The sequence below is a fragment of the Musca domestica genome, unplaced genomic scaffold (assembly GCF_030504385.1).
Source record: "Musca domestica strain aabys unplaced genomic scaffold, Musca_domestica.polishedcontigs.V.1.1 15, whole genome shotgun sequence".
In the NCBI taxonomy this organism is placed as follows: Eukaryota; Metazoa; Arthropoda; class Insecta; order Diptera; family Muscidae; genus Musca; species Musca domestica.
In genome coordinates, this window is record NW_026712207.1 from 12,444,634 (window position 1) to 12,457,242 (window position 12,609).

A 12,609-nucleotide genomic window follows, 5' to 3' on the forward strand; every position below is an offset into this window, starting at 1 on the left:
GGAAATAGCATCAAATTTTAGAATAAGTTTAGATTTGGTCACCTTTGGCAAGAGTTATGGTCTTCAAAAAGCCAATGAAACCGTCAAACGCTGCCCGAATGTTGCTCTGTGGTATTTTGGCCCATTTCCGGCGAAGCGCTTGCTTGAGGTGATCGATAATTTGACACTTTTTTGGTGCCAACCTTGCTTTCCAAAATACTCCAGGCACAATAGTCCAACGGATTGGTATCCGGAGATTTTGGTGACCATTGTGCGCTGGAAATAAAGCGAGGAACCTCATTTTGTAACCATTCTTTGGTGGCGCGTGCTTAGTCCTTTTGGAATGTCCAAGGTCTCCGGCCAAAATGTTTGCGTGGCCAAGGCTTTAATACACCCTCCAGAATATTTTCGCGATAAAATTCGACATTTATCCTGATGTCATGGTCGATTAATACGAGCGGAGAGCGAAAATCGGCTGTTTTGGCGGTCCACACCATCACTATGGCCGCCGCTTGAGTTCTGGCGGCCAACCGAAGGTGCACATTTTCAGCTGACCTCTTTGGCAAGTAAACACGATCATTTTGTTTGTTTACAAACTGCTGGACAACGAATATTTCCTCATTGGAGAAAACCAAATTCGGCCGTTCTCCACTTTCGGCCAAGCGAAGCAACTCTTTAGCTCTTTTGAGTCTATTGTCTTTCTGTTGCAGGTGTAAGTTCTTGCACATTTTGGAATTTCAATGGGTTCACCCCGAAGTTCATTTTTCAATATTTGCCAAATGGAATATCGCGATATGTTCAGCTCATAAGCCATTTTTCGGCCACTGCGACGCGGGTTTAGATCAAAACGCTTCGTTACTTTTCGAACCATTTCTGCTGATGTTGCTATTTTCTTCCGTCCACTTCCTTGACGCTACGCTACCAGTATCACGGTAACAACCGATGGTTCGAGACACAAAAGATTTATTCACATTTAATGCTGGAGTGCTCTAAAGATAGCCTCTTTCTGGTTTTCCAGCCAAATATAAAGAAATCACACTATCACGCTTGAATTCAATCACGTATAACTTTTTTCCGGAAAATTCTCACCAAAATGATTTTGTACGCTTGTAAACAATATAATGAGATGTCGCTGGAATAATTTTAACATCTGTCGGTCTGAAGCTATCTGAAGTTCGTTGCTGTTTTTTCATTTCACCCTGTACTGATAGGATACCTAAAACTAACATGCTGTTCCATTCACTGAAAATATAAAAATATACTTACTTTAGAATACCTTTATAGGCTTCTGAAAATTGCCTTTTTTGTTAACAAGTGAAAATAAGGCATGTATAACCTCCCCATCAGTCCGACACTTATACTACTGGTCTTCCTGACTACCTCAAAGGTACATAAATAGATTTCGATATGATTTTCACCATAAATTAAAATTTTCGATAGTAAAAAATATCCTTAGTTCAACCGGGCCGAACTTTTAATACCATATGACAGGAACTTGAAAATGAAAACCACTTTATATTGGGGCTATACGAAGTCAAGGTCATGCATACGCAATTTTTTGTCATGTGCTGTTATTCCTAATAAGATCTTCAAATACGAAATTTTAAACAATTCCGGTGAATGATGTCACTAAAATCATTAAGATATTGAATATCGGGAGGTACCGTTATATGGGGGCTATACGAAGACGTGGATCTGAATTTTTTGTCATGTGCTATAGTACCTATTTAGATCTTCAAATACAAAATTTGAAAGAATTATTATCCACTCATTCAGGAAATCAAATACCTCCCCTCTAGTATTTTTATACCCTCCACCTTGGAAAGGAGGGTATATTAAATTTGTCATTCCGTTTGTAACATCCTTAAATATTCGTCGTAGACCTAAAAAAGTATATATATTCATAGGTAGTGCGCCAAAATTTAGCAGAGCAATTTGTATTGTGTTTAGGATGGTTGGTATGGAAAATGAGATATATCGGTCCACGTTCTGGTATAGTCCCCATATAACAGTACCTCCCGATACTCGGTATTTTGATGGTTTTTGCCACAATTTTTCACCGATTTGTCTAAAAATTGATGTTTGTGGGTCATAATGGGTCCTAGTTCGTGTAGCGAAATATTGTATGTATAGGTCCACGTTTTGATATAGTCGCCATATAACGGTACCTCCCAATATTCGGTATTTTGATGATTTTTGACACATTTTTTCGAGAATTTCTCTGAAAATTGGTAGTTGTAGATCATAATGGGTCCCAGTTCGTGTGGCGAGACATTGTAATTTTAGGTCCACGTTTTGGTATAGCCCCCATATAACGGTACCTCCCGATATTCGGTAATTTGATGATTTTTGACACATTTTTTACGGATTTGTCTGAAAATTGGTATTTGTAGGTCATAATGGGTTCTAGAACCTTTGGCGAAACATTGCATGTGTAGGTCCACGATTTGGTATAGTCCCCATATAACGGTACCTCCTGATATTCGACATTTTAATGGTTTTTGCCACATTTCTTCTAATGTTTCCTTTACCCTAGGGTGGAGGGTATTAAAAGTTTGGCCCGGCCGAACTTAATGGTTTTTACATTTTTTTTACAAAATTGTTGGAACATTTTCAATAAGATTTTTGAAGATCTCACAATTCATTTACCAATAGCTTGACATTTATAACATTGTGCATCATTTTAAGGTTGTTCTCTGGACTAAAAATACCTGCTGAGAACTAGTTGTGTAAAACGCCTCAAGAGTTTTTTCTCTTGGAGATGCCAAAAAAATTGTTTTCCCAGACTGTTCTCTGTTCCCAAATAATTTGTTTTGTATATATTTGATTTAATGCCAACTAACTAAATTATCACACCCACCCCGCTACTAGGTGTGACTAGGTCATCTCTGTAGGCTCATTGTATTTCTGACTTGTCAAAAAAAAAAAAAAAAAACTCTACAAGACATTTTAATTGATTGTCATAAAATTGTTGCTGGGTATTTTTTCGTTGATTTGCTAATGTTTCCGAATGCGTACACACAATTAAATTAATTTTCGTTGCATTCGAATCGATTCGAATGCGATTTGGCCAAGGCGGTGTTGCAAAACTTTTGGGACATTTTTCAATCAGTTTATGGTGGTGGAGTAGATGTTGGCTGGCGTGTTTCTTGTTTGCATTTAAAGTTTAGCTAAAAATTCCAGGCCAAAATAAGGGGCAACAGATAAAGACTTGTGGGTAGCGGCTACTGCGTTGGCGATTTGGGGAGAGTTGTGAGAAACAACAATCGAGACGGGCTACAACAAATTAACCACCAATGACAAAATCATCGCCATCACTGCTGACAGCGAGCAATGAATACCGATTGGATTCGAGTTGACATTAATTACTGGAATGTGGTCATAAATCTTTGCAATGAAATTTTATACATAACTAGCAGAAGCAACAACAACAACAACAGCAACGATAACAACAATGCTTATGCGATGAAGTGTAACTGTAATTGGCAGCTGCTTTGATAGAATTTCATGTTATGAAATGTTATGTAAAACAACAACAACAAAAAGGGCTTTAGAATTTTCTGTTTGTTGCGATCCCGCCAAGATTTTCATTGTCGTTGTTGTTGTAATGCATTGTTTTCGTTTCCACTCTGTCAAATGAAATTTAATCAAATTGTCTTTGTCGTCGAGTTTTTTTTTTTTTTTTTTGCATTGATTCCCTTATGGCTGAGCGTACGAGCGCCACGAGCATTGCTATTGAATTTGAAACTAGCATTCAATACTAAAAATAACAAATGTTGAAAATCTAATAAAGCAATAAACATATTAAACAACGACAGTGGCAACAACAGCAACAACAACGCCAATAACAATGTAACTAACAACCTGCTGTTGGACAACAAACGAACAAACATTGATGCACGTTTCCAGTTCCAAAGGTGTTTGTTTTCATTACCTTCACATATCAGATAGACTAACAGGTAGGCAGGCAGGCGGACAGACAGACTAGAGTTACATCAATGGAATCACAATCATTGATGAAATAATTGGAGGCTGCATCTGGGAATCGAACTGGGTACCGAAACAAATCATGTGTACAGTGGAGCAGGGTTAGGATGAACTAAGGATTTATATATTATGCTTTATTTTAAAACAAGAAAAAGAGCAGTAAGTTCGGCAGGGCCGAACTTTGAATACCCTCCTCCATTTTGAACGAATTAGAAAATTTGAAAAAAAAAATCCATTGAAAATTCTGTTAAAATCTTTAAAATACCTAATATCGGAAGGTGCCGATATATGGGGGAATATACGATATTGTGGACCTATATAGACATATCTATGTCTGGGGGTAAAGTACTCACATGGAACTCCTTGTGTGGATTTTCAGATAATTCCACTAGGAAATGTGGCTAAAATCATCAAAATCCCGAATATCGGGGGTACCGTTATATGGGGGATATACCATACTGTGGACCTATAAAGACAAATCCCTTTCAGCGGGGTAAAGTGCTCACAAAGAACCCCTTGTGTGGAATTTCAGACAATTCAATTGAAAAATGTGGCTAAGACTATCAAAATACCGAATATCGGGGGTACCGTTATATGGGGGCTATACGGTATCATGGACCGATATAGCCCATCTTCGAACTTGACCTGCCTGCAGACAAAGGAGAGATCTGTGCAAAATTGTAGCCTCCTATCTTAATTCGTTTAGACTGTAGCGTGATTACAACAGACGGACAGACGGATGGACATGGCTAAATCGTCTTAGAATTTTACGCTGATCAAGAATATATATACTTTGTTGGGTCTAAAATGATTATTTCGATGAGTTACAAACGGAATGACGAACTTAATATACCCTCCATACTATGTATGGTGGAGGGTATAAAAACTGCAACCAACTTCAGGCTGCTGTCATTTCTAAGCCACCCATCCGACATCTGTTAAAATTATTCAAGCATTTTGCTGAAAATTTTCCAGAAAAAAAAGTTATTTGTGACGAAATTCAAGCGTGATAGTGTGATTTCTTTATATTCGGCTGGAAAACCACAAGTGACTATGGTTAGAGCACTCCAGCATTTAAATCTGATTAAATCTTTTGAGTCTCATACCATCGCTCGTTACCGTGATACTGGTAGCGTAGCCCGAAGTCAAGGAAGTTCACGGAAGAAAACAGCAACATCAGCAGAAATGGTTCAAAAAGTAAAGAAACGACTTGATCGAAACCCGCGTCGCAGTGGCCGAAAATGGCTCATGAGCTGAACATATCGCAATATTCCATTCGGCAAATATTAAAAAATATTCCATTCGGCAAATATTGAAATTTTAACAAGTGCAAGAACTTACACCGCTACAGAAAGAAAATAGACTCAAAAGAGCTAAAGAGTTGCTTCGCTTGGCCGAAAGTGGTGAACTGCCGAATTTGGTTTTTTTTCCGAAGAGAAAACATTCGTTGCCCAGAAGTTTGTAAACAAACAAAATGATCGTGTTGACTTGCCAAAGAGGTCAGCTGAAAATGTGGACCTTCGGTTGACCACCAGAACTCAAGCACCGGCCATGGTGATGGTGTGGGCCGCCATAACAGCCAATGGACGCTTTCCGCTCATATTAATCGACCGTGGCATCAGGATAAATGCCGAATATTATCGCGAAAAAAATTTCTAAAGGGGTTATTTAAGCCTTGGGCACGCAAACATCGTGGCCGCAGATATTGGACATTCCAACAGGACTCAGAACCATTGCACTCAGCACGCGCCACCCAAGAATGTTTACAAAATGAGGTTCCTCGCTTCATTTCCAGCGCACAATGGCCACCAAAATTTCCGGATACCAATCCGTTGGACTATTGTGTCTGGAATATTTTGGAAAGCAAGGTTGGCACTAAAAAATACCAAAGTGTCGATCACCTCAATCATGCTCTTCACCGGGAATGGGCCATAATACCGCAGAACAAGATTCGCGCAGTGTGTGACGATTTCATTGGCCGTTTGAAGGCCATAATTCGTGCCAAAGTTGACCAATTCGAACCAATCTAAACTTATTCTCAAATTTGATGCTATTTTCGACATGTTTTGCTTTTATTCAATAAATTTAAAAAAAATCTTAAACTTATGGCCTTTGACTTTGTTGCAGTTTATTTATATCACCCAGTATATGCGTTTGTAGTCATTTTTTAAACCACGACACTATCTCACTTTTTCAGTTTGCAAAATAAGGGCATTTGTAATTTAATGCGATCGATGCATTAAATAATTAAAAACTAAGCTATTGAAAGTGTTTTGTTTTTGTTATTATTTATCGTCTTATTGAATTGTAATCCAATTGTCTCTATTTTGCATTTCCAGAGCTGCCAGCAACCAATTGAACATCGGAAGGCGATAAGACGGAAAGGATTAACTGCACCTGGTTATTTGAATCGTAGACATTCTCTCCTCCGTACACAAATACACACACAAAATGGTAAGTTAATATATATGTTTGTAATGTTTGGAGTTGAAACCCCGGCAGGAAATAGTATCAGTAAAAAAATTAAATAAAAGGGAGAAAAAAATTAGTTCAATTGTTTTTAATTAGACGTGAATGCTACAGGGTTTTCTAGTTTGCTTTTTAGTTTTCTATCAGAGTTCATCATTAATGCATCTTGAACAGAGTACACAAAGGCGATTTAATAAAATAAGAAAAAAAATAAATAAATGGTGGGAGCGTTTATTAAGGGATATATCAGAAATCTCTGTATTTCTCTGATATTTAATACAGTATATGATTTTTAAAGCTGGCGTAATATGGGCTTGCGAAAATGTTTTCCTTGACTTTATATGTGTCATGGTGGAGGGTATCAAATTTTCGACTCTCGGAACTTATAACTTTTTTTACTTGTGTGATTTCCTGTTACCATCTTGTTGTCCCTCCACCCTAAAAGATTTCCATTTCAACAATTTAATTTCTGTAGGGTACATTAAGTTTGTCATTCATTCTGATGGCAACTCGTCGAAATATTAATTTTAGACCGAAATATTCATTTTTAGAACAAAGTACAGGGTGAGGTTAAAAAACTGAAAGAAAGTCCAATGCCATAATTTTTAATTTTTTCTTTTTTTAAATTTCATTGAATGAAAGCAAAAAATGACGGAAATAGTATTAAATTTTATAATAAGTTTAGATTTGTTCGAAATGGTCACCTTTGTCACGAATTATGGCCTTCAAACGGCCAATTTTTTTCAATATTTGCCGAACGGAATATTGCGATATGTTCAGCTCACGAGCCATTTTTCGGCCGCTGTGAAGCGGGTTTCGATCAAGTCGCTCCTTTACTTTTCGAACGATTTCTGCTAATGTACGAGACACAAAAGACTTATTAACCTTTAAATGCTGGAGTGCTCTAACGATAGCCACTTGTGGTTTTCCAGCCAAATATCACACTACCACGCTTGAATTCCACCACGAATAACTTTTTTTCAGGAAAATTCTCACAGTATAATAAGCTGTCACTGGAATTATTTTAATAGCTGTCGGACGAGTGGCTAGGAATTTACAGGAGTCTGAAGTTGGTTGCAGTTTTTTCATCTCACCCTGAAACGCATTTTTGGACAGGAGTAAATCTACTCATAGGAAACCCAAAATATTCATTTGCAACTTTTTTTTGGGAGAAGTTTTACAACCTCCAAGAAACCGAAATGTAATATTACAGCTGACTTGGTTCGAAATACCGAAAAATCAGGAGGAACCGATTTGTTGAGCTTTATCAAAAAGTGGATAAACTTGCATTGCATTTTCAATACCGAAAATCCTAGAACCTATCAAAATATCGCACAAAAGACAAGAAGGCGGACTGCTGCTTTAAAATGTTTGAATTTTTGTCCCAGGAAGTCTGTAAAAACAGCCAGTAAATATAAGCAATATTGTCAGTCAGGAAGCTTGGAAATGAATCGTAAAACATCCACCGTTTTTGATCAGGAAGTCGTTGTATAATGGACTGATTGGCAAATTTGACCTAAGATATAGATACGATTTGATAATTATCTGGATTTTCAAATCCCCTGGAAAATAATATAATTAAATTTACGTCTTTAATTGGGAACCATGGGTCCAGGGTTCCCTTCGCAAAAAACATGCATCTGGTCTTTTGCTAATGTTGTTAAAATGTTGTCATGGTATATATAGAAATAATTTATGTGTACAGTGGATCTGCGAATAATTTTGGCCACTATGTAATACGAAAAAATTCTCATTCATTCCAGGCTTTTATTTTAATGGTTAACGACTTAAATAAAGTGTCTTTTATTTTACCGACGAAATGCTAAAAATAAATATTAATCACTACCTACTATTTGGACTCATAAAAGAGCACCTTATTATTTTAGGAGCAAATTTAATAGTCTATAACAATTTTCCAATTAGCAAAGCCCATCTTCATATAATAGCATCAGCAAACTCGAGGTCTTAGCTGATGGTAAATGTAGGATGCAATGCTGATGATGATGGTGTATTTCATTTGTGACCATCGGCATGACAAAAAGGCCAACCATTGAAGATGCTGCAATATTTCCGCCACAAATAATGAATGAATGAACGAACAAACGAAGGAATGAATGAGGCATTAATGTTCGAATATGTAGTTGACCCGCTGAACCTGGCCATTAACACCTTTTGGTCATTAACGTCTACAGCAACACAGCCATTGAAGTTTGCGTACATTTTGTTTTGCCTTTTTGTTTGCTTTTTTTGCAAATAAACATTTAAAGCTTATTGTTAGATTTGCTAAAATTTGCTGTTCGTGCATTGATCAGCAAGTTATGTTTTTGATAAAAATGCCAAATATTCTCAGATAATGTGGCTAGGAAATGTTAACAAAATGTATTTTTTTTTGATTTTTTCCAACATTGCAAATCATGTTTGTCATGAACATCAGCCACACTGTAATTATAACCAAAAATCATCATCATCAATGGGCAATTCAGTCATTGATGTTGAAGACACATGTTTGATGATGAGTGGGACACAAAGTCGAGTTATGTAATTACTTGCAATGTGGAAGATTTTGAAACAGGTCATAAAGGTTATCTTTAATCGCATAAAGATATAAAATCTGACATACGGATGAAAGGACATGACTTAATCGACATAGAATTGTATGGTTATCAAGAATATATCTATGTAATTTCTTGGGTAACCATTTTTACTTCGAATAGTTAAAAATGGAATGCCAAGCTTAATAGGCCCCCGCCGAAACATGGAAGTAAATCAACAAAATAAACCATACTATCGTATGGCTTTTTGGTAGATATCGCCTACAATGCAGAATCTGCTCAGCTTCGAGCTAATTTTACTCCCACTCGAAAGGGAACAAAACATATGGGCTCGTGTTCGAGAGGAAAAAAAAAAACATATACTCGCGGGAGTACTTCCGCTCGAATTCAAGCGAGTTTTGCTCTATATGCGTTTTGTTACAAAATAGATGGAAATGCTAAAAAAATGTGTTAATGCTTTTCCAAAAAATGATGAAGTCTAAAAGTCTTCCAATCAACTTTCAAAATAAAGGTATTTACACCCTCAGTCATATGGCTACAGAGGGTATATAGGATTTGGTACGGCCAAACCGTGCCTCATCCAAATAACGGTTTTAGACACTAGGTCTCTTTGGATCAAATCCATTTCAGGGCACTTGGAGTCGATCTAGTGGTGTCCGTCTGTATGTCTGTCTGGCTGGCGCGTACTTAACTCTCGAAGGCAGTATCCGATTTGGTCCAAACTTGGTAAATCGTAAAATCATTTCTAAGCTTAGATCGAGTTCGGAGATGCATAATATCGATCCACTCCTCACCCACAAAAGGTTAGAATTTTCAAAGACAATATTTGACTGCACAGAAAGAGAAAGGATCATCCGATTTTGCTCTAACTTTTCAAACCCTAATATTTGCATCAGTGTTATATCAGGTGCGAAAATGGTCAATATCGATCCACTCCATCAAATACCTACCTCACAAAGGGATTTAATTTTGAAACAATTATAACTCTGATAAAATGCGACATAAGAGTCCGATTGTCTTAAAAATTACACACATCACAATATTTTTATTAACCCAAGGTCTGGTGTGAAGATGGAATACATAGGTCCACACCTTCTGGTACTTCCCCTATAAAAGTTCAAAATTTTGAATGTCCACGAAGCTCATAAAACGCCAAATTAACATCGGATTCCATTCAGACTTGGTACATCTCAATATTTCTATCAAAACAAGATTTGCTGTGACGATGGGGTACATCGGTATATTCCTTCCGGTACCTCCCCAACAAAGTGGCAAGGTTTTGAATAACCAAAACGGCCATAAAATCCAAAATAAGCAACCAGTTCTCTCCATATTTCACAAATCTCAATATTTCTACCAACACAAGATTTTCTGTGAGAATGGGATATATCGGCGAACTCCTTGTAGTACCCCCCCTAACAAAGGGTACACAATTTTGAATATACAAGGAGCTCATATACCTCTCCTACAAGGGGCCAAAATTTAGAGAAACCAAAACGATCATAAAATCCGAAATAACCATCCGAATTTCTTTAAATCTCCTACATACCACTATTTTACTAACACAAGATCTACTGTAAGAATGGGATATATCGGCGAACTCCTTCTGGTACCTCCCCCCCACAAAGGGTCAAAATTTTGAATATCCAAGGAGCACATAAACGCGAAATAAACATCCGATTCCATTCAGACTCATTACATTTCAATATTTCCATCAACACAAGATGGTAAAGATGGTATATATCGGACCATCCCTTCTGGGTCCTCCCCCCACAAGGATCAAAATTTTGAATAACCAAAAGTATTATAAAATTCGAAATAAGCATCCGGTTCTCATCAAATTTCGCACATCCCATTATTTCTACTTATCTGCTGTGAGAATGGGTTGTGGTATCTCCCGCACAAAGGGGTTAAATTTTCGAATAACCATGAAGCACGAAATTTAAACAATTCCGGTTAAAAATGTCGTTCATCAAAATGCCAAAAATGAAGGTACCGTTATATGGGGGCTATATGAAGTCCTGGCTGTAGTATCCATCACGAAGTGCAAATACGAAATTTGAAATAATTCCGGTTATTAATATCGCTAATATCATCAAAATACCGAATATAGGGAGGTTCGGTTATATGGGACTATACCTAAACGTGGACCTATATAGCCCATGACCTGGCGAATATGGTTTTCTCCGATGAGAAAACATTCGTTGTCCAGCAGTTTGTAAACAAACAAAATGATCATGCTTTCTTGCCAAAGAGGTCAGCTGAAAATGTGCACCTTCGGTTGGCCACCAGAACTCAAGCGCCGGCCATGGTGATGGAGTGGGCCGCGTCTCCGCTCGGATCAGAATAAATGCCGAATATAATCGCGAAAATATTCTGGAGGGTGTATTAAAGCCTTGGGCGCGCAACCGGACTCAACACCATCGCACTCAGCACGCGCCAACAAAGAATGGTTACAAAATAAGGTTCCTCGCTTCATTTTCAGCGCACAATGGCCACCAAAATCTCTGGATATCCATCCTTGACACAAAATATATTAAAAATATGACAGAGCAGCATTCGGGCAGTGTATGACGGTTTCAGTGGCCGTTTGAAGGCCATAATTCGTGCCAAAGGTGACCAATTCGAACAAATCTAGACTTATTCTAAAATTTAATGGTATTTCCGACATTTTTTGCTTTCATTTAATACAATTAAAAAAAAGGTTAAAAAATATGGCGTTCGACTTTGTTACAGTTTTTTTATCTCACCCTGTACATACTTTGTGGGGTCCAAAATGCATATATTCGAGGTGTTACAAACAGAATGACAAACTCCTTATTATGGTGGAGGTTATAAAAATGTTTCAATGTTTTCTTTTCCAAAAATTTGATAAAGTTTTAAAGCCTCTCCAACGACTTTAAAAATAAATGATTTTTTTTTTATTATCACCCAGTGATTTTGTCCATTATAATTCGGATATTTAAAAACGCATTGCAATTTTGAGAGGTGACATCAATATATTCCACACCACATATCGTTATTATTATACCCTATGACTTTTAATAACATTTTTCTACATAATTGATGGATATTTCAAAAACCAACTCATCTCCGTGACGATGATGAGGCTAAAAATGACAGACAAAAGAGGCGTTACGCTTCATTATTTCCATTCATAGTCAGAAGTGAAACAAAACCAAACTATTTATTAAATTTGCAAAGATTTCAAAAAAGGAACTTCGGTGCTGATTTCCATATTGTTTGGCATGCCACAAAAACGCATGCATTTGATATTCAAGTAATTTTAATAATTTAAGCATTCGCATGGCCTCTGCCAATGCAATTGAAAGTGTGGGAACCAAAATATTTTTTTAACTGAAATTATGTGGTATTTTATTTGTTTGGAATTTATTTCGTTGCTCATATTTTCGTAATAATTGACTACGCCAATCCAATAACGGCAATCAATAATCATTGGAGGAAAAACGACGCTCATTGTTGTCTAGCTTTTTGTAATTCGATTTGTTATGGTCATCATTTCAATGAAGTTGTATAAATTTTCTGAGTTTATGTTTCGGCAAACAATAGAGAGCAATGGGGTATTGAATTTTTAAATAACAAGATCCAATCACCATCGGAA

General features: G+C 37.0%; 1 protein-coding gene across 1 annotated transcript in view; it reads left to right on the top strand.

The window, feature by feature from the left end:
* LOC101896165 (Sporozoite P67 surface antigen) overlaps nt 1–12,609 on the top strand; it is a 79,069-nt gene that overhangs the window by 11,635 nt on the left and 54,825 nt on the right. The window contains exon 2 of the mRNA XM_005181268.4: nt 6,306–6,420. Within this exon, the coding sequence (XP_005181325.1) occupies nt 6,418–6,420 (3 nt within the window). The 5' untranslated portion in view covers nt 6,306–6,417. The remainder of the gene's footprint in view (nt 1–6,305; nt 6,421–12,609) is intronic.